Here is a 23720-nt window from a genome sequence, read left to right as displayed (position 1 = left end):
ACTCAATACAGAGCAGCAAACCGCGCTTACCATGCCATTCTCGCTGCTCGAACTCAAACCAACCATCAAACGCCTAAAACCTTTTAAGGCTCCTGGCCCTGATGGGTTCCCTGCCCAGTTCTACAAACAGTATGTCCATGAACTGGCTCCATACTTACTCAGGTTTTTCGACTTAGCAAGCAGAGACGGGTCTCTTAAAGCAGAATTCCTACAAGCTGCTATTATTACCATACCCAAACCGGGTAAAGACCCATCTCTCTGTTTAAATTATAGACCGATTTCCCTGATTAACTTGGACATCAAGATCTATTCCAAGATTTTGGCTACCCGTATAGGTAAACTGCTGCCAGATCTAATTAGCCCCAATCAGGTGGGGTTTATTTACAACAGAGAGGGTCCTGATAACACCAACGTAACATTATGAGCGAGTCAACCAGGATGAAGAAACCCTTCTCAGTTATCTCCTTAGATGCTGAGAAGGCTTTTGATCGAGTTCGATGGGAATACCTATGGGAAACACTCCAAGCTTTTAATTTCCCTCCCGAAACCTGTGTGGCTATTAAGGCTTTGTACTCGGCAGCCACGGCATATGTCAGGGGTTTAGGATTTCGAACCTCACCGTTCAATATATCTAACGGCACTAGGCAGGGGTGCCCGCTTTCACCCCTGTTGTTTGCCCTAGAGATTGAACCTCTGGCCACTACAATCCGTTCGGACGCGTCCCTTCCAGGGATTAGACTTTCGGGCATGCTGCATAAAATAGCACTGTTTGCAGATGATATCACTGTGTTCACTGCAGACCCTGCCAGAGCCATCCCTAGATTGATGGAGAATCTGAGGATATTTGGAGATCTCTCCTTCTACAGACTTAACTCACACAAAACCGAGATCTTCTGGTGGGGATACCCACAACCATATATTCGAGATTTGAAGGATAAATATAAATTCAAGTGGTTAACTGAGCAGATTACCCACTTAGGAGTAAAGCTGTCTTCTAATGCCCAACAAATGATAAAAGACAACTACTCCTCCGTACTAAGAGAATTACGCAGCCTGAAAAATACGTGGGACCATAAGTCCATCTCATGGATGGGAAGGATAGCGTCGCTTAAAATGTCCTTTCTCCCTAAGTTGACATATTTATTCCGCTGTCTACCAATAAAAATCCCTATGCATCTCCTCCTCCAATTTCAGAGTGAGATCACAAAGTTCATCTGGCAAGGCAAAACCCCCCGAATAGCTCAGAAAACGTTGCAATTCCCTGTTCCATTAGGCAGACTCGCATCACCGTCAGTAGTGAAATATTACGAGGGAGCCATGCTAACGCATATCTCCCAATGGGGAGTGCTCCAGTCTTGCGACAGATGGAGAGAACTTGAACAGGCATCACTGCCATCCAATGTTCTTCTTCGAGATGTCATATGGATCCCGCCACATAGCCGCAGATCGCTGGGCATTGGGAATCTGGTCATCCTAGAGTGCCTATCGGTCTGGGATAGGCTTAGGCATCGCCAACTCATTGTGCCTCATCCTTCCCTTATAACCTCAGTAGCCGGACTGCTTACGAGCTTGCCTGATACTCATCCAAACACGTGGGCCCGTTTAGGAGTTACCAAAGTCTCAGACTTTTGGTCTGCCACACAACCGGATGAATTTATAACTTTAGCACAGCTGGACCAGCAAGTAGCCGCCCCTAAGTACCTCACTTTTGAAATCACTAGAATACAGAGCTTTCTGAGAAGCTGGAGCTTTCTTCCGACCGCCTCCCGCCCTCCCACTCTTTGGGAATCTATCTGGCAGGGAGGACGTAAACTCGTCAGGCCGCTATCGAAGACTCTGCATTGCGTAACCATGTTTGAGACGTACTACAAAGTTCTCTCGCATTGGTACTTTGTTCCTACCCGTTTGTCTAACATGTTTCCAGGAACGTCTCCACTATGTTGGAGAGGCTGTGGCCTCCATGGTAGTTTGCTACATATATGGTGGGAGTGTCCCATTATTAGACCCCTGAGGGAAAGAGCAATGCGTATCCTCTCTGCTTATGGCTTTAGAGTCTCTGCTGGTCCGGCGCTCGCTCTCCTTCATTTAGGCCTTCACACCCTTCCCAAACACCAGGGAATCTTTGGAATCTATCTTTTGGCCTCGATCAAAACCAATATAGCCCGGGCTTGGAAAAGAGATGCTCCCCCCAGTTGGCAGGACATCACCCGTACAATGGCCTACTTGTACACAATGGAAAAGGCGATATATTTTGATCTTAACAAATCTGACCTGTTCGAGATGGCTTGGGCTGACTGGAAGAACAACCACGATACTTTGTGGCACCCACAGATCTTGACAAGTGACGCCCCAACAGACAGTTAATGACCTGACTACTTTACTTGTTGGATAGCATGTATCACCTAGAAGTACTGACTGTAACATGCTTCCCCCCCACCATTCCCTATCCCACACAGATGTGCCCCCCCTACCCCCCCCCCCTCCTTGCTCTCCCCTACACTCAATACATCTAAGCTGAAGTGCTCTACTATACTACCACTGATCCGCTCACCCGCAAAAGAAACAACAGGTTAACTGACTTTAGGCATGGTGAAGATAATTTGACGTATCTAGATCTAAAGGGATTTGTATTGTCCTTCTTGTTTGTCTTATTTATTATCTTCCTCAAATGTGTAGAATTCTTTCCATTCATTTTGTGTAGGGTCAGCTGACCCATTATTCTACCTGTATATGATGCCGAAAAAGGGGTCCTGCGAGTCTCCAACTGTTATGTTATGGATATGAAATAAAAATTAAATTTAAAATATTTCTCTCCGGAACCACTTTAGGAAGAAACCCCAATTTAGTACGAAGAAGCGCCCTATCCGCATGAAATAGAAGGTAAGGAGAATCACACTGCAAAGCCGAGAGTTCCGAAACTCTCAGAGCAGAAGAGATAGCAATAAAACAAAACCTTCCAAGATAACAACTTAATATCTATGAAATGCATTGGCTCAAACAGAACCTGCTGCAAAACTTTAAGAAAATGATTAAGGCTCCAAGAATGGGGCAAAAGGTTTAAATCTCCAAGCAGTCAGCTTCAGACAAACGAGATTTCGATGGAGGAATGGACCCTGAGTTAGAAGGTCCTTCCTCAGAGGTAACTTCCAAGGTGGCCGAGATGAAATCCTCACTAGGTCTGCATACCAGATCCTGCAAGGCCATGCAGGAGCTATTAGAATTAATTATGCTCTCTCCTGTTTGATACAAGCAATAACTCGTGGAAGGAGTGCGAACGGAGGAAACAGGTATGCTAGACCGAAATCCCAAGGAACCACCACAGCATCTATCAGAGTGGCCTGAGGATCTCTTGACCTTGAACCGTACCTTGGAAGCTTGGCGTTCTGCCGAGACACCATCAGATCCAACTCTGGCACCCTCCATTTGTGGGTTAACCTGGAGAACACCTCCAGATGGAGAGCTCACTACCCGGGAAGAAATGTCTGTCTCCTCAGGAAATCCACTTCCCAGTTATCCACTCCAGGAATGTGGATGGCAGACAACAATTGTGAGCTTCCGCCCACTGAATAATCCATGCCATTTCTTTCATGGCTAAGCAACTCCGAGTTCCTCCTTGATGGTTGATGTAAGCCACTGAGGTGATGTTGTCCGACTGAAACCTGATAAACCAGGCTAAGGACAATTGAGGCCAAGCCATCAGAGCATTGTAAATCGCTCTAAATTCCAAGATGTTTATGGGAAGAGCAGACTCCTCCCGAGTCCATAGTCCCTGTGCCTTTAACAAGTCCCAGACTGCTCCCCAACCTAGCAGGCTGGCGTCCGTGGTCACAATCACCCAGGAAGGTCTCCGGAAGCATGTGCCCTGAGACAGATGGTCCTGAGAAAGCCACCATGGGAGTAAGTCTCTTGTCGACTGGTCTAGATCTATCCTGTGAGACAGATCCAAATTGTCTGAGCATACATAATTGCAGAGCTCTCAAATGAATCGAGCAAAGGGAATGATGTCCATGGAAGCAACCATCAGACCAATTACCTCCATACATTGAGCCACTAATGGCCGAACAGTAGAGAGAGGCAAGAGGAGAGAATTCTGGATTTTCTGACCTCCGTCAAAAATTTTTTCATAGATAGGGAATCTATTATGGTTCCTAATAAAACCACTCATGTAGCTGGAACAAGGGAACTCTTTTACAGATTCACTTTCCAACCGTGGGAACGTAGAAAAGACAACAAGATCTCTGTATTAGAGTTTGTTTGTTGAAAAGATGGAGCCTGAACCAATATGTCATCCAGGAATGGCACCACTGCAATTCCCCGAGACCTGATCACTGCCAAGAGAGCCCCCAGAACCTTTGAGAAAATTCTGGGAGCTGTGGCAAGGCCATACGGAAGAGCCACAAACTGAAAGTGTTTGTCTAGAAAGGTGAATCTCAGGAATTTGTGATGATCCCTATGGATGGGAACATGAAGATACACATCCTTCAGGTCTATGGTCATCATGAACCAAAGGAAGAATGGAACAAATGGTTTTCATTTTGAAGGACGGTACCCTGAGAACGACCTTGTTCCCTTACTGAAACTGGAATAATCACTCCCAGGGAGAAAAGGGTCCTGAACACAGTTCAAGAATGTCTCTCTTTTTACCTGGTCTGCAGATAATCTTGAGAGGTGGAATCTGCCCCTGGGGAGGGAAAGTTTTGAATTCTATTTTGTAACCCTAAGATACTATGTCCACAGTCCAAGGATCTGGGACATCTCATCTCCACGCTTGACAAAACAGGGAAAGTCTGCCCCCAACTTGATCCGATCCTGGACCGGGGGCTGACCCTTCATGCTGACTTAGACTCAGCTGAGGGTTTCTTTGATTAATTCCCCTTATTCCAAGACTGATTGGGCTTCCAAGAAGACTTGGACTGCTCCTGTTTGAAAGAGGGAGAGGAAGACTTTTGGCCTTTGAAGTTACGAAAGGAATGAAAATTACTTTGACGTCGTTTGAGTCTGTTATTCTTGTCTTGCGGTAGAAAAAAAAAACTTTTTCCATCCATAATGTCAGAAATTATTTCTACCAGACCAGGTCCGAACAAGGTCTTACCCTTGTAAGTAAGCGCCAGAAGCTCACCAAGATTTTAGTCACAATCCCCTGCGGGCTAGGACAGTGAAGCCAGACATCTTGACTCCCAGTCTAATAACTTGCATGTTAGCATCAGAAATAAAGGAATTGGCTACTTTGAGAGCATTAATCTTATCTTTTATCTCCTCCAACGAAGTCTCTACTAAATTTGATTCAGAAAAGGCAATAAAAACTGCAGGTTGTCATTGAAGACCTTGATGAACATACATCTTCTTCAAATAAGCTTCCAGCTTTTTGTCCATGGGTTCCTTAAAGGGACACTGAACCAAATTTTCAAATTTACTCCTATTATCAAATTTTCTTCATTCTCTTGCTATCTTTATTTGAAAAAGAAGGAATCTAAGGTAAGGAGCCAGCCAATTTTTGGTTCAGAACCCTGGACAGCACTTGTTTATTGGTGCTGTCCAATCAGCAAGGACAAACCAGGTTGTTCACCAAAAATGGGCCGGCATCTAAAGGTACATTCTTGCTTTTCAAATAAAGATACCAAGAGAATTAAGAAAATTTGATAATAGGAGTAAATTAGAAAGTTGCTTAAAATTGCATGTTCTGTCTGAATCACAAAAGAAAAAACTCCTGCACCGTGCACCAAGAATCTTTATGGAGTCAGCAACAGGAAACATCTTTTTTTCCCATTTTATTTTTTATTGAGGATATTATAAACATATACAGTGTATGAAAAATTGCCAAAGCTTGAACATTACACACCTTGGGATATCATTCACAGTAGTAGATAATGTATAATCAAGGAAATACAGATTCAAAGTATAATAGGCAAAAATAACGATATCCTAATTTTTATATAAGTACATACCTCCTCTGAAAACAGTAGGCCACTCTTGGACCATGATATGATATAAATACTCACCGGAGGTAAGTAAATTAGGTCTATAGCCACTTTTGGTCTTAGCATAAGATATAACATTGAATACATATATCAACAAAAGTATGAAATAAGTGTCAACCATCATGAATAACATGTCAATCTCTTGGAAATAGATGTGGTGTACTCATCAACACATCCTCATTATCAATAGAAGAACAATTAAATCAACATCTACGTATTTCTAATATCTCAATATGCTGGGATCATTAGGAGGAAATAATGATGATGAATAAATTAGATGGTTGTCATGTAACAAGAAAATAAATGTTTCTATAGGATTCATTTTCCTTTGCCTACGAAGTAGGCTCAAAGGTGTCGGGCGGGGGGAGGAACAGGAGTAAAATCAAAGGGAGTGAGGCTTTAATGAAAAAAAAAAGGAAATATAAGTTTAGGACCTGGTCAATAAAGGAATATAGCACCATTGGATCTGTATGGTAAAAGGCCTTATGTAATATCTCCCCTCTGGGGTTGCTGTCACCACTGGACACAGACGGGTAAGGGATAGTGGATATGACCCGCTCTCAAATGGAGAGCGGGAAAGGATGAGGGGAGATACAGTCGGCAGGAAAATATTATGAGATCTAATATCCCTATAAACCATAAACCAGGGGATATTGTATTAGATAAAAACCTATGTACTAACGTTAAGTAAAGCAAACACATACTTGAATATGTCCCACGGGGCCAGAGAATAGTGTTTATGAGGCAGAAAAATAAATAATATAGCTACTGTCTTGTTCTAGGGGATACAGTTTCCTGCGCTTACCAAGTAAGCCCAATGTGGGAGAGGAAGAGTAGGCTTGCACAGTAATATCAGTAGAGGTAATGTAGTCCAGTAAGTTAAGGGCCAGAATATAACCCATTAAGAGTGTTCCTTGTGCTATGGGTCTACATTAGACAGTAAGTGCTATACTCAGTTGAACCCCTCAAAATATACAATTTGCCTTATGTCCAGATCAGCAATAGGTATAAACAAGGAAAAAGTGGATCAAATAAAATAAGAGTAATCAGAATACATCTTATTGACCTTATATGAACAATAACAATAGTGTACAGGATCATACCATATTATACCAGAAACACTTACAATTATATGAGGAGGTCATTATCGTCTGTCAGTTATCCCACAGTAACTGTATTCTCAACTGGGGCTACAAATTACTTCCAAAAAAGGGTTACAGGAGTACTAGTGTAGATTAATATGTAACGGTGTCTATTAAGGCAGGAAGAGATTAAAACAGTTTAGGACTCCCTCCTAAAAATTATAGTTATGATCTAGGCTGCGCCATCTCGGCCGCTGACGGCACAGCAGGACAACCATTACCTATAGGAGTCTCAGCCTAGCTATGTTAGCCCTCTCTAATACTCCAAATGTGTATAAACATATTATCTATAGCGATATGCCAATAGGTATATTATAATACGACATATAGGATATGTAAATCAATACACTCCCAATAGCGACAGGAAAGGCGTAAAGGGAATATCAGAGGTATTATTAATAAGCAAACGATGTCGCATATCCTGCTAGGTTTAGGTGGAGGAGCCTTTCCATATATCTCAAGCCGTCTATAATGGTGAGCTAAGGATAATCAAATTCCCCTTCTTTGAAGAGTATATAACCTGACAAACATAATATTTCTAGCCCATGGAGTTATATATAACGGAGTACAACGTGTAACAACAGGGGAGTAACTGCTTAGAAATAAGTTTAACTTTGTAACTTGTTGTGCCATACATATTTCATGTAATCAGAACTGGTATTGTGACATAATAACACCAATGGGTGGACCTTCAACTTAGTTGTGGAGTATCGAATAATAAAAGGGCAGTTGCAGTAAACATAACGACTACTTATATAAATAATATTTCAAACATATTAGGCCTGCTCCCAAACATATTATGACCTATTCTAGTTTGTGAGATTGAGCATGACAATACTGGTATTATCTAGCAATAGTAATAGCTAAAACTATTGTGGTGTTACTTTATAGAATTGCCAGAGACAGGTCAATATCAGCTAGTAGAGAACCCAGCTGCACATAATTTCCTTCAGTGGTGAACGCAACTCTACCCTGACTGTCAGTATAATTTTACCTGAAATAAACCTAGCACTTACTATAATATGTATACACATGGTTATGAAAACCTAAATATAAAGGGTGTAGATTACCATGCATCAGAGGTGTGTGCTGTACAAATAAATTGTGTTCCTGGTAATTATTTAAGGTATAATATGGCTGATTTCAATGTGTGTCAAGCTTGGTATGAAAAATTATATAATACAAGTTATATGCCGGTTCAAAACACTTATGACAGACAGATCATATAGTTCCTTAAGAGCTAAGTCTACCTACCTACCTATACTGTGTTTGTGTATAGCAGATCTGAAGTTAGAGGGTTGAGGTTACTGAAATAAACCCGGACCGTAGTGCAGAGCAAGCTACAGGATTCCATATGTTACTTGCATATGATAAAACATAGCTTATCCTTGACTCCCCTCTAGTGGTCACAGTTGGGATCATCATCTTATTTCTAGAAATTGCAATTTAATTTAATTTAAATCCCCAGTATGTCGTTAAGTAAATATAGGTAAATGTCTTGGGCAATATCTAGCAAATGTCTAGATCTCATTAGTAAGGCTTGGGGGGAGGGGGGATTACCAGCCTCTGTCCCGTGGAGAAATCACAAAATTAAGCAGTATTGTCACCCGATACATCTATTACGGAGTTCAGCATAAATAAATTGACGGTACTGTATATTCCCCTGCATGCAAGTTACCAATCTAAAATATTTATAAAAAAAAAACATAACAGACCAAACATATCAACCTCAAACCTATAATAATGTTCTACATATATTCTAGTAATAGCACTACATACAGAACAATGGTTGCTATATAGGGAAAATACTTAACCTACACCAGCCTTATGAACGGTAATGAGAAATGGTATAATTGCAACATATGCATTTGCATATGCTCTATGATCTGGTTGTTAACCTTCATGTAACACCCATGTCTAGAGTTATTGTAAATATAGTCCTTTGCAAGTGAAAAGCTATGAGGGTAAGTTTGACTACATAGAGGGTCATTAGCCAATTCTCCTGCAGTAAGACATTATCCAGAGAGGGGGTGTGTAGCACATCTGCCGGGTTCCTACTTATCCTATTCCTGATCTGCATGTAAGCACAGTGTCCACCGATTGTAGTATAAGCATTGCTGCTTGCAGTGCAGTAGAACTGGTCAAGTGGTAAGTGACACCATAGCAAAGTAGTTGGAAATCCGTGCCGAATTTAAAGTGAACCAGAGGCAGATCTGAGAGAATGTCACCGCCCTCACTAGAGCCGAACCTCGTCCGGATACCTTCAGACTGTGATCTCCAGCACTACTATCATGCCGCAGCTTAGTCTGCATGAATGTGCGTACCAGTCTGGTGATAGGACCATCCAATCCTGTCTGTTCTTCTATATGGCACCGGTCAGGGGAGGGTATAGAGGGCTGATCCATATGCACACCACACATAGTTGTAGGGTTTGCCTGGGCCATGTGCAATAGCTTTCCCACAGTTTTAGACATCTGCATGAAATGATGTGCAATCAAGTCTAACATGTTGCACTCCCATGTCTCAACTGTCTCCATGTCGCCCTCTCACCTTGCTATAGTGTCGGGTAAATGGCGTGGCTTCTCCAATTGGCAGCCGGTCTATTGCTCTGTAGGGTGCTCGACTTACTTTCTCCTGATCAAGGCGATGTTGAACACAGCATCTACTATTACTTTATAAGCAGCAACTGTAGCTGGTAGTGGAAGTATTATAGCTCAAACCCCTTGAGGTAACGCATGATCTAGAAAATGGCCGCTCACTGGCTGTAGGTAGTAGCAAGCTGCGTGGAAGGAAAAGGCTCTGATCTGTTAGCCCTGGTTCTCTTCTTGTCGCCAGACCTTGTAGTCTTGCTCCCTATTGTAATAGTCACGCATATTTGCTTTCTTGGAGAGTCTTGAATGGTCGCAGAAGTATAACTTTTGAAATATCAATGGAGAGCTGGCTAGATATGCGACTGCTCCGGCTCCCGGCTAGCTCCACCCCCCCCCCCCCCCAGGAAACATCTTTTTAAATACGGGAGATGGGAATTCCTGGCTTTTCCTATTTCTGTGAAATAATAACCATCACACGGTCTGGGACAGGAAAAACTTCCACAGAGGAAGGAACATCATAGTATTTATTACGTTTTCTAGACTTCTTAGGGTTGACAACGACAGAAGTATCGGAGTCGTCCAAAGTAGCCAATACCTCCTTTAACAGTACACAAAGGTGTTCATCTGATACTGAAGAAGTAAACTTCAGATTTAAGCTTGAAGGAATAATACTGTCCGAATCTGAGACTTCACCCTTAAAGGCTACTGATGTATCCTCCTCATCAGACTTATGAGGGAGGGCAACCTGCGCAGAAATAGGTGGAAAAGAAACCTTATTATTTGAATGTCTAATTTTCCTCTTGCGTTTTACCAGCATAGGAAAAGCAGATAATGCATCATATATTGCAGAAGATACCTGTGCAGCAAACTCTACAGGCAAATAAACTCCTCCAAGAGGCTGAGAGGAACTGCAGGGCACTGTATGCGACGCCATAGAGGCTTGGGACGTTTGAGGAGAAAGCTGTGGCATTGCCTGAACAGCATCATCCTGAGAGATATTGGGCTCAGAGGGCAACAATTTATCATTAAATTGAAGTTTTCTAGCTAAGCATGCAGCACAGAATTGCATAAGCAAAACAATTTGTGCCTCTAGAGGACATAAGCATTTGTCAAAAGACACAGAGTCTTCCATGTCCATATACTAAATAAAAAATTCCCCAAATTGTAGAAATTTTTTAAATACACTGTCACTAAGATTTTTTAATACCACAGCCGCTCAACGTTATGCAAAAATTCTTTAAAATAATAAACCAATCCGGCCCCCGACACCACAGACAGGCTGAGGTGCCTTACCATAACACTTATACACAATTTGGCTGCCAGAAGTCTCTAAAACGATCGTATAGTAGATCGACACTGAAGAGACTGAAATTCAATGACGCTGCTCCACTCAGTGAATATCCGACAGCAGAGAGAAGTCAAATGAACTACGCAGCAAGTAAAAGGCGCGTGTTTCCCTCTGCCTACAACACTGGAGCTAAATTTACACAAGCGCTCAAGCAGTCAGTTAGCCTGGTCTAGCTAAGCAAACAAAGAAAACACACTGCCAAATTTTAAGTTTATACATAAATCCCTATATAAAACATAAGCCCCACACACATACTAATAAAGTATTTCAACAAAATTAGCCCAAAGAGGAAAAACGTCCCAAAAAATGGAAGATTAATCCCTAGTCTCAACATACATAATGTGCCTGCCCGCCCACTGCCAAAGAGAATACTGTATAAAGGATTCTATAAATGTCTATCTACTGCATTTGAAATATTTTTCGGAAGTGCAAGTCTCCAAGACCTAGAAGACAAAAGCACTTACCTGCAGTCTAGCTGTCCAGCAGGAAGACAGCTCACAAGGCGTGAAAGGACACATATTCCTTACAGAGACTTGTAGAAAAAGAAAGAACAGAGTAACCAACTCTGGCTTTCTGTACCATGGACAGCAATGTGTTAGGAAACAAAGCAATGACTACCTCACAACTTCCTAACTGCTTAAAAGCCACCACTATTCTACTGAAGAGATTGACGTGGACTCAGCTAAACCCAAATCTTTGCTTGCAGGGAAAAGTACCCAAAAAAGGAATTCATTTCTTCAGACACCAAACTTCACCTCCTCCATTGACAGAGGCAAAGAGAATGACTGGGGATTATGGGTATGGCAGTGACACTTAACAGCTTTGCTGTGGTGCTCTTTGCCAGGAGTGATATTCCCAGGAGTGATATTCCCACTAGTAATTGAATGACGTTATGGACTCTCCATATCTTAGGAAAGAAATAATTATACCCATCTTCCCATCACAACGACAAATGTGTTACTTGGCACTTGAAACCATACTATTCCACCCATAATCCCTATGAAGAAAAATAATTATACACATTTTCTTATCAGAAACAGGTCAAATATGTTACTTGGCATGTGTAACCATGCTATGCCACCCATAATCTCCATATATAAAAATACTTATACCCATGTTTCAGTCAGGAAAAGGTCAAATATGTTCCTTGGCATAAGTAACCATGATATTCAAACCATAATCCCCATGTAGAAAAATAATTATACCCATATTCTTATTAGATACAGGTCAAGTATCTTACTTGGCATGTGTAACCATGATATTGCACACATAATTCCCATGTAGAAAAGTAATTATACACATTTTCTTATCAGAAAAAGATCTAATATGTTACTTGGCATGTGTAACAATGCTATTCCACCCATAATCCCCATATATAAAAAATATTTATGCCCATGTTTCAATCAGCAAAAGGTCATATATGTTCCTTGGCATGTGTAACCATGATATTCCACCCATAATCTTCATGTAGAGAAAAAAAAAATGTATAACCATATACCTATCAGAAACAGGTCAAATGTGTTCCTTAACATGTGTAACATGTGGAAAAATAATTATACCAATATTTTTATCAGATACAGGTTAAATAAGTTACATGGGATGTCTAACCATGATATTCCACCCATAATCCCCATATATAAAAATATTTATACCCATGTTTCCATCAGGAGAAGGTCAAATATGTTATTTAGCAAGTGTAACCATAATATTCCACCCATAATACCCATGTTGAAAAAATTATAACCATATTCCTATCAGAAAAAGGTCAAATGTGTTCCTCAGCATGTGTAACCATAATATTCAACCCATAATCCCCATGAAGAAAATATAACCATATTCCTATCAAAAACAGGTCAAATGTGTTTATCTGCATGTCTAACCTTGATATTCCACCCATAAGCCACATGTAGAAAAATAATTACAACCATATTCCTTTCAGAACCAGGTCATATATGTTCCTTGGCATGTGTAACCAAATTGCACCCATAATCCCCATGTATAAAAATAATTATAATCATATTCCTATCAGAAACAGGTCATATATGTTCCTTGGCATGTGTAACCATGATATTCCACCCATAATCCCCCATGTAGAAAATAATTATAACCATATTCCTATCAGAAAATGGTCATATATGTTCCTTGGCATGTGTAACCATGATATTCCACCCATAATCCCCCATGTAGAAAATAATTATAACCATATTCCTATCAGAAAATGGTCATATATGTTCCTTGGCATGTGTAACCATGATATTCCACCCATAATCCCCCATGTAGAAAATAATTATAACCATATTCCTATCAGAAAATGGTCATATATGTTCCTCTGCATGTGTAACCATGATATTTTACCCATAATCCCCATGTTGAAAAATAATTACTACCATATACCTATCAGAATCAGGTTATATATGTTCCTTGGCATGTGTAACCATGAGATTTCACCCATAATCCCCAGGTATAACAATATTTATACCCATATTCTTATCTGAAATAAAACAAATATTTTCCTTGGCATGTGTAACCCATAATCCCCATGTTTAAAACATCTATTCCCAGGTTCCTATCAAAACAGGTAAAAGGTGTTCCTTTGCCCATACATGTACTATATTAAATCAGTAATCTAGTCCTACAAAACTATTGACTCATTTTATATTATATAATTTACTATGCTTCCATTTTACAACTGTATATATATATCAGAAAGTCAATTTAGTATCAAGCACTGCAGAAAAGAACAACACATTTTGAGTTACAGCAGTCATTACAATGAATGTGTGTAAAAAGTATACTGACACCTATTGATAGTCTTTAGCATTGCAGCCAATCATCCCATCATCCCAATATGCTGTTTAGTATGTCCCCTATATGTAACTGTCAAAACGGTAACACAAAAATAGTTTTTACAGATCAGCACTAATACAAGCCTAAAAAATGCACAGGATTAGAGAAGCAGATACCAGGTAATGGGAAGGGCACTCGAAAAAATGATTGGTCTCAGAAATAAAACTGTATGACATAGGTCCGCATAAAAACCTTTCCCACCTCACCTGCACACTGCTGCTCTATCGTAACATTAATGCTGAAAACAAACAGCACCACGCAACTCACTCAGCAACAAATACAAACTAAATGACTCAATATGACACACCTACTGTAGCTTCAAGCCATACCATAAGACCTACTGTGCCTACGTCTGTACGCTTGCGACCTAGTCACGTGGGAAGCTTTACTAAGGCAGGCCACGGCTTTCACGTGACGCTACTGTTTGTTTTGAACGCTAAGCTGTCAAAGTCACGTGGTAGAAGGGGCGTGCTTTGAAACTGGCCCCGCCCCCTGAGTTTGTCAATGTCTATGGGGAGAGCTTCTGCTTCTGGCTCCGGTGGGTTCAGGTGTCCCTGTTCCCCTCTGTGCCTTGGCTTTCTTGTATGCAGAATAACGCGGCGGTCACCGGAGGCTCAGATATGAGCAGCGTAACGCAGGCCACACCTGGGACCCCAGCTGCCCCCGGACCCGATACATACAAGGGTTGGCTCTTCAAATGGACTAACTACCTGAAGGGTTATCAGAGGCGCTGGTTTGTGCTGAGCAACGGGTTGCTGTCTTACTACAGGTGAGAGGGGACTCACACTACAAGTGAGAGAAGGCTGAAGCTACAAGTGATCATGAGCTAAAGTGGTGCTAAAGCTGCAGGTGATGGAGAGGTTTCGGAACACTGAAACTACTGCGGAGAGGTCTCAGGGGTTTAGTGGCACAATAGAAGTCTCAGGGTAGAGCGGGCGCAGGTGAGAGTCCTCAGGTTAGCGAGGGCGCCTGCGAGTTGGCATTTGAAGGTGTAGGTGAGAGGTTTATGGAAAATGAGGGTATCAGTAAGAGATCTCAGGGGGCTTATGGTACAGGCAAGGGTTATTAGATGTAGATAAGGATTGGGAACACATTTTGTATTTCTTGAATGTAGAGTGTACAACTTCATAATCCCAAGCATCTGATGGGCAGGTGGCAGGTCTCAGGGGGCATACAGATAAACAAATTTTCTCATGCTTTTTCTGTCTACACTAATTCTGTGTTTTATAAATACAAAAACGGTATATTAAAAAAACAAGAGGCGGCTACGACCATTTAAATTCATGCATCACCTGTATTTGTTTTTGTTAAAGCAATGTCCTAAATCAGTATCACGGAATAAAACAGGAAATACATATTTTTTTCCCCAAGTTGCACCTAAAAAAAAATATTAAAATTATATTTTTTTTCTCTGTCGCTGCCCACCAATATAGATGTGGGTGTTGGTTTTTATTATGTGCCTCTATCTATGTATTATAAAATGAGATACCTTCAATAATACCCTACACATTGCTTATGTGTTAACGAAAAATAAGCTTTCAAAAATGTATTGGTAAAAAATTCTAAATTACATCACTCATTTTATGTGTGTGTATATGTATTATTATTATTATTATTATTATTATTGTCACTTGTCAGTCATTTGTAGAGTGCCAACAGATTCTGCAGCACTATAAACATGTATCTTAAATGCAAAGTATGTGTTTGTTTATATATACAGTGTGTGTGTGTGTATATATATATATATATATATATATATATACTGTGTATGTATGTGTGTATGTATATATATATATATATATATATATATTTATTTAATTAACCATTTCCCGCCTTGGCTTATTTGTCTACATCGTAACAAAGTTCTGATGTAAACAAATAAGCAAAAATTGAAATGTTCATGATTTCATTGATGTTATTGGGTCAGGAGGGAGTGCCTATGACGCTAGGCACGCCCTCCATCCCGCTATCCCGTATAGAAATCTGCAGAGGCTTTGATAGCCAAATGGCTATGCCGTTCCATGCCATCATAAGGGCGCTAAAGCCCAGCACAATTAGGAATGCATGGAATGGCTTATTCTCCTGCAACGTAAACTTTTTTTCACTGTAGGAGCAATCAAATTGTGGAACTTATTACCTGAGGAGTTATTAAATGCCAATACCTTAGATACATTTAAAAGTTGTTTAGATACATATCTGGCTAGAAACAGAATTCAGGAATATGATTGCTTGTGTTAAATGGGTCACATTTTTTTTAATGGGATTAATTTAAAGGGACATGATACCTAAGTATTGAAGCATTTCAAACTGATGCAGCATAGCTGTAAAAAGCTCACTAGAAAATATCACCTGAACATCTTTATGTAAAAAAGGAAGATATTTTACCTCAAATTTCTTAAGTATTCACACACCACTGTAAAGAGACTTTAATCAGCCAGTCAGGATGCTTGTCCCAGGACAAGCTAGGGAGTGTGCTTCTGGCATGTACAGGCACAGTCATGCTATTTTCCTATTTAGCTTAAGTAAGTTCTATGAAATCTAATGAGATTTCAGTGAAATTTTATGAGATCACTTCAAAGGCAAATCATTAACACTGCTGATCATGATTAGCTACTGTTCTGTTTTTGTTTTTTCATCATGCAGCTGAAGTATAACTGTTTACACAGCACTTACTCTGGTGAGCTGAGGAAATTTTGAGGTAAAATATCTTCCTTTTTTACATAGAGATGCTCAAGTGATATTTTCTTGTCAGCTTTTTACAGCTTTTATTCTGTATGTATATTAAGATTTGTATAGTTTGAACTCGATGGACTTCTGTTTTTATTTCAACATCATCTACTATATTATTATGTATAGACAGCATTGTGCAAATGTTTTAGGCAGCTGTGAAATAATGTTATAAAGTAAGAATGCTTTCGAAAATAGAAATGTTAGTAGTTTAGTTTATCAATTCACAAAATGCAAGGAGAGTGAACAAAAAAAAACATCTAAAATCAATATTTGGTGTGACTACCCTTTGCCTTCAAAACAGCATACATTTTTCTAGGTATACGTGCACACTCGGTAGGTAGGTTGTTCCACACATCGTGGAGAACTAACCAGTTTTTCTGTGGGTATAGGCAGCCTCAGTTGCTTCTTTTGACATGGTGTATGACTTTTGACATTACACTGTCTTCAGCGACATGAAACCTGAATTTTGTATTTCTTGATTCAGATAAAGCATACCATTTTAAACAACTTTCCAGTTTATGTCTATTATCTAATTTGCTTCATTCTCTTTTTGTCCTTTTGTTTAAAAAGCAGCAATGCATTACTGGGAGCTAGTTAATGCATTTAGTGACCCAATAACATGAGGCATATATGTGCAGCCACCAATCAGCAGCTCCTGAGTTTACCTAGGAATCCTTTTCAACAAGGGATACCAGGACAACTAACCAAATTAGATAATAGAAGTAAATTGGGAAGTTGTTTAAAATCGCATACTCTCTCTAAACTATGAAAGAAAAAAAAATTGGTTTCATGTCTCTTTTTTTTTTTTTTTTTTTTTTTTTAATGTTTATTTATAACCAACAGAGTGTACAATCAAATTAATTCAATCTCTTTGTGCCTCGCAGGGCCAGATAAAACAAAATATATTACAAAACAAAGCAATTTTAAATGGAAAATTTCACATATCACATACCAAATTACTGATCCCTTTATATGAAATATTTGTACACCTAGTTGGGCTTTTCCTGATTAAGTAAAATAAAAAAAACAAATGAACACTCATAAAAACACAAAAACATATAACAAAAAAAAAAAAAAAAAAAAAAAAAAAAAAAACAGACAAAAACCAAAAAAGGAAGAAGTATACCTTGTGTTAGGCTAACCTGCCTAATGTTAAATTTCAGTGTTTGTTCCACTCAAATAAATGATCACCTGTTGAAGAGGTTTAACTTTCCCCCTATAACTTAAAATACGTCCAGTTAAGAACTGACAATAACTTAATCGGCAATCCTCATCCTTAACTGGGGTGAACCCAACAACAACAAACAACCGACGTACAAACAAACAAGTAAAAGAACTAAGAGGAAACAAAAAAAAAAAAAAAACCAAAAAAAAAAAAAGGAAATAAGGGGAAAAAATGAACAAGAAGAGAGAGTGAATGAATTACCATAAGCCCAACAACACCATTTCTGAGTTTCTAAATGGATGAATCAGGAGGTCAATTTCACTTGAAGGAAAAGATTTAATAAAAAATGCCCACTTCTTAAAGAATGAAATGACCTCTCGTTCCTCATTTAAATTAGTATCCATTTGCTCAAGAGTACATTGTTTTTTTAGACAGTTTTTGACCTCCGGAATACTAGGGACAGTCCCTCCCCGCCATTTTCTGAGAATTAAGTATCTGGCTGCTAATATGGCCATATTAACAATTTTGGAATTGCCTATCTGAGCTTCTAAGTCCTTCCATAAAAATATAATGTGAGATACCTCTAATCTCAGAGAGGAGGTTCCCAGAATAGTATTAAGCCAGTATTGTAATTTAGACCAAAATTGTTGTAGCTTTGGGCAATCCCAAAACATATGTATAAGATTAGCAGAAGGAAGGGAACATTTAGGGCAAGAACTAAATTTAAAATTACCATACCGCGCTCCCTTTTCTGGAGTGAAAAAAGTCATTAATAATAATTTAATGTGAGATTCTCTCCATGTGGAAGAAAGAGTGACTCGTTTAGTTTCCGCAATTGAGAATTGGATACAACTAGTCTCTATAAAACTTTGCCTTAAAGCAGGAGCCCAGTTAGTGGAGATTTTTTCCAGATTAGAGGCTCCTTTTATAGAGCTCAAATCTGTATAACTAGTTGAAATTGACATAGTACCAATTTTAGCTAAGATAAGCCATTTCTCTATTGGCCCCTGGGACCAATTCCAACCGTAAGTGCTTATTATATTAGATGCGAAGTGCCTTGCTTGTAAATACGCAAAGAAATCTTTTTGAGGGAGTTTATATTCCGCTCTCAATGCGCCAAAGGTTTTTATGCATGTCCTTTCAAAATCTAGTAACTGAGAGAGCTTTCTTAGACCTACCTTATGCCATCTCTGGAAAGGTGAAAATTGAACTCCCGCTTGAAATTGAGGGTTACCTGATAGTGGCATGAACTTAGAAATCCTGTATTCAACACCTAAGAGTTTACACACTTTCCACCAGGCTTGAAGGGGGCTATAGATTGTTCTCATCTTTTTCACCTCCTTCGATAATTGAGCAGCATTACAGTGAATAGTTGCTAAAGGGAGATATGGATGTATTATGTTCCTTTCTAGATTATTGTTAGTGACGTAGTCTCTCTCATGTACCCAGTCCAAAATTAGGCGTAGTAAAAAGGCATAGTTATAAAGTTTTAAGTCTGGTAGAGCCAGGCCCGCTAGTTCTCTGGGGAGAGAAAGTTTAAGTAAGGAAATTCTGGGTTTTTTATTTTGCCACAGGAATTTTCTCAGAGAAGTGTTAAATATTGTCAAATATCTTCCCCTTATGATCAATGAAATGTTTTGTATTACATATAAAATTTTGGGAAGACAAATCATTTTATATAAGGCTATGCGGCCTGACAACGAGAGGGGGAGATTCTGCCAATTTTTAAGAGTCTTCATAACTCTATTAAGAACTGGGGTAATGTTAAGGTTATACCATTTTTCCGGATTAGGTGAAATCATTAACCCTAGATATTTAAAAGCTCTGGAGACTATTTTGAAGGGTATGTTTAGCATAGGTTCCTTGGGGGGTTTAATCCACATAAGTTCCGATTTTGTGGTATTCACTCTATACCCGGAGAAGGAACCAAATTGTTCAATGATGGATATAAGTTTAGGAATATTGTTGGCACTGTTAGACATATAAATAAGAACATCATCGGCATACAGAGCAATTTTCAGCTCTTCCGTGCCAATCTTAATCCCCTCCAACTGTTGCCTAATGCATATGGCCAAGGGTTCAATGGAAACATTAAAGAGGAGTGGGGAGAGAGGGCACCCCTGACGAGTACCTCTTTTAAGCCAAATATCTGAGGAAATCGAGCCATTAATTAACATTTTTGTAGACGCTACATTATATAGATTGCTAACAAAGTTAAGGAAATTACCATAAAAACCGAAATGTTGCAAGGAGTGAATTAAATGATCATGGTGTATTGAATCAAAAGCCTTCTCGGCATCTATTGCTATAACAGCTAGATCAGGAGTGACCCCCTGCCCTCCAGCCCCCATACTCTCCCTAGTACTGAAAAAATCAATAGTAAGAAGCAATTCTCTTATCTTAGCTGAAGAGTTACGCTTGGACATAAAGCCCGCTTGGTCCTTATGAATAACACCAGGAAGAATTGTTTGGAGTCTCGAGGCCAGAATGGTGGTAAGAATCTTGTAATCTGAATTAAGCAAGGCTATGGGTCTATATGACTCCTTCCTCTTTGGATCCTTATCTTGCTTAAGGATCAGCGTAGTGCAGGAAGCTGCAAAATTAGGAGAAGGGGGATTACCCTTTGTATATATGTTGTTATATAATGAGGTTAGATATGGCAAGATTGTTAACTTTGCAATTTTGTAAAATTCGTTGGGGAGGGCATCCGGGCCTGGAGCTTTATTCAAAGGTAAGTCATGAATTGCTCTTGATACTTCCATTTCAGTGATCGGGAGATTCAGATTTTCAATCTGGTCAGATAATAATGATGAGGATACAATCTTACTCCAGAAATCTTCGCGAGCAGGTATATTTGAATTTTTTAAAGAATATAAATCTTTATAATAGGATGAAAATATCTGTGATATATCGTCCATTTTTGTTATCAGTTTACCATCTTCAAATAGGGAGTCAATTAGGAAAACCTCTTTATCTTTTTTAACTAATCTTGCTAAAAGTTTACCCGACTTACTACCATATCTGTAAAGTTTAGCTTGGAATCTCAGCTCCTTCTGAGAAGTCTTATAGAGAAGAAAAGTATCTCTATCTTTCAGCGCCTGGGTATATCGTTCCCAGGTGCTGGATGTTTTTTGTAGAAGATAGCAATTGTATGTATTAGATACTGCTTTTAAGATTTCTTTCTCCCTAAATTTCAATTTCTTTGTCCTCCTAATACAATATGCCAGAATCTCACCTCTGATCACTGCTTTTGCTGTCTCCCAGAAGATGGTGGGACGATTGATATAATCCTGATTAAAAGATATATATTCTTCTAACTTAAGTTTTACCCAATTCTTAAATTTGAGATCCATGGCTAGGTAAGATGGGAAATGAAATCGATTACTTGTAGTAGTGGGGTCACTAGCTTGGAACTCCAAGAAAATCGGGGCGTGGTCAGAGATACATATAGGAAGAATCCCTGCCATTACTCTCGTTTTACATAATTCTTCGTCCAAGAGAAGAAGATCTATCCTTGAGAGTGATTTATGCACCTTGGAAAGGCATGTGTAATCCCTTAAATCCGGATTTTGTGACCTCCAGATATCCCTAACCCCAAGATTTTGAAAAAGTCTGTTAAACAGTTTGGATTCAATATTATCTCTTTTAGTTCTGGGGGCCAATGGGTGTTGTCTTAATCTATCTAAGGGATATTGGGGTGCCATATTAAAGTCCCCTCCAACTATCAGGTAACCCTCTTTATAGATCATAATGTCTGCCTGCAATGTTTCCCAAAAAGACCAATTAATAACATTAGGGGCATAGATGTTGCATAATGTGTATATTACTTTATCAATCTTAATTTTTACCATGATAAATCTTCCCTCAGAGTCATTTTTTGTATGAAGAATTTGATAATTTTAGCTTTTTCCCCAAAAGAATTGCTACTCCTCCCTTTCTCTGTTTGCTAGGTGAAAATAAAACTTCTTTAACCCATGAGCATTTGAGTTTTAATATTTCTTCTGTCTTTAAATGGGTTTCCTGTATAAAGGCAATATCAGTATGAATTCTTCTTAAATGTGCTATTATTGTTTTTCGTTTGATTGGGGAGGTAATACCCCCAATATTCCAGGAGGTCAGTCTAAATCTATTAAACGTGTTGGCCATCTAATTTATCGTAAGGGAAAAAAGAAGAGGAGAGAGAGAGAAAAAAAAAAAAAAAAAAAAAACCAACAAAAACACAGAAACACAACCGAGGACCACCGAGGGCCTCGTTTACCATCCTTATGGTGAGCTGCCATAAAAGAGAGAAAGAGAGAGGCTATAGCTCAGGTTTAGTTAACTATGCTTAGGTGTTAGTCATTGCCTGAAGTCTTAGCCCTTGATCTGGAGCAGAGGATTGACTTATAAATTTTTCTGCCTCCCTGGCTGAATCAAAGAAATGTGTCTGGTTCTCTATAATGATTTTCAGTCTGGCTGGGTAAATGATGGTGGCTCGATATCCTTGATTTATTAATCTAGTGCAGACTGGGGCCAGCTCCCTCCTCTTGGCTGATGTTTCAGCTGAAAAATCCTGAAAAAGCATTATTTTAGTTTCCCCTAAGAGGATAGGTTGATTTTTTTTATAAGATTGTAATAGTAAAACTTTATCTTGATAATTAAGTGTTTTTGCTATAATTGGTCTTGGTCTAGGGTTTTCTTTGTCTGGAGGTTGCCAGCCTAACCTGTGTGCTCTTTCGAGGACTATCTGTGGGTGAGTTAGTGGAATTTGGAGTAATTGTGGTAATGTTTTAGTTAAGAATTTAGTAAGATCTTCGTATTGTTTTTCCTCAGGGACCCCTATCACCCTAAAATTATTGCGTCTTGCACGGTTTTCTAGGTCTTCCAATTTAGACTGGGTTTTGATAAGTTTAGAGTTCAAGGAGTCTATTTTATCAGTATGATTGCCCATCATATCCTCTAAGTCAGAGATTCTTTGTTCCGCCTCGCTCAATCTACTAGAGAATTGGCGAATTTCGGTTGTTAGTGACACTATATCCTGTTTTATTTCGTTTTTGAGGGCATCAAATTTAGGTGTTAAGGCTTCTGATATATTTGAAACAAGTGTTTGTAAATCAAGTGATGTGTTTGTGTGAGGGAAGGTAGTGATGGTAGAGTGAATGTCGGCCGTGACTTCTGTTGAGGCCTTAGATTTTTTATCCCTTTGCCTCGCTGACATATTTAGGGGGGACGTTTTAACCTGTGTATTAATAAATTTGTCCATCAATCTGTGAATGTGATGTGCAAAAACTGGGGTATTAACTAATTCGAAGGGGTTAACCCCCTTAAAGTGATAACGTATAGTAAGGAACAGTGAGGGAAGGGGAGTGAGTGAGAATATGAGAGAGTGATTAGGGCTTTTCTTTTTCTTTTTTTTTTTCCTTCTTTCTTCCTCTCCTTTTAGAAATCCTTAGCCTAAGATCAAGAGTATATCCAGAAATATTATACCCTCTGATTTACCTCTAACTCTAACTTATAAGGAATCTCCTAGGTTTCTGGGTGCAAAGTATCCCAGAAATAATGGGGGTCTCCCTTCCTTAGTCCAAGCCCTTAGGTCTGCCTCTCAGGCTTTGGGGTCTCTTCTCAGCACGTATATAAGAGAAAATACATATAAGCCACAGAGGTATTACAATGCTTAGATACAAATGATTTTACAATTTCTGGCGCACTAGTTTGCTACCTATCAGACAAAAAGTTGCTAAACAGTCATAATCCAGTAACCAGGGGACTAGAATTATCCCCTCAATAAAAAGGGAACACAGTCAGAGATAGGAATTTCTAAACCAATTATCCACTGTATAGAATTTACAAAATTCTAGAATTAGAACTTATAATTTCTTGCTTAGTTATCAGCAACCCCAGTTAATTATCTTAATTCAGGATTCCTTACCTCTACATGAA

The 23720-nt window shown here is 39.2% G+C and overlaps 2 protein-coding genes across 5 annotated transcripts in view; one reads left to right on the top strand and one right to left on the bottom strand.

The window, feature by feature from the left end:
- LOC128647771 (dual specificity protein phosphatase 18) overlaps positions 1 to 14317 on the bottom strand; it is an 89206-nt gene extending 74889 nt beyond the window's left edge. The window contains exon 1 of one of the 4 annotated variants that reach the window (XM_053700495.1): positions 14214 to 14317. In XM_053700495.1, the coding sequence (XP_053556470.1) occupies positions 14214 to 14238 (25 nt within the window). In that variant the 5' untranslated portion in view covers positions 14239 to 14317. Of the gene's footprint in view, positions 1 to 14112; positions 14131 to 14213 lie in introns of those variants that run through there. The other 3 variants (XM_053700496.1, XM_053700499.1, XM_053700498.1) reach the window with 3 other exon arrangements.
- Positions 14318 to 14398: 81 nt separating this feature from the next.
- LOC128648791 (oxysterol-binding protein 2-like) overlaps positions 14399 to 23720 on the top strand; it is a 731192-nt gene continuing 721870 nt past the window's right edge. Inside the window, 1 exon segment of the mRNA XM_053701658.1 lies at positions 14399 to 14675. Within this exon segment, the coding sequence (XP_053557633.1) occupies positions 14491 to 14675 (185 nt within the window). The 5' untranslated portion in view covers positions 14399 to 14490.

The sequence above is a fragment of the Bombina bombina genome, chromosome 2, assembly GCF_027579735.1.
Source record: "Bombina bombina isolate aBomBom1 chromosome 2, aBomBom1.pri, whole genome shotgun sequence".
In the NCBI taxonomy this organism is placed as follows: Eukaryota; Metazoa; Chordata; class Amphibia; order Anura; family Bombinatoridae; genus Bombina; species Bombina bombina.
The sequence above is the reverse complement of the archived record's forward strand: the minus strand, read 5'-3'. Positions and strand labels throughout refer to the sequence as shown.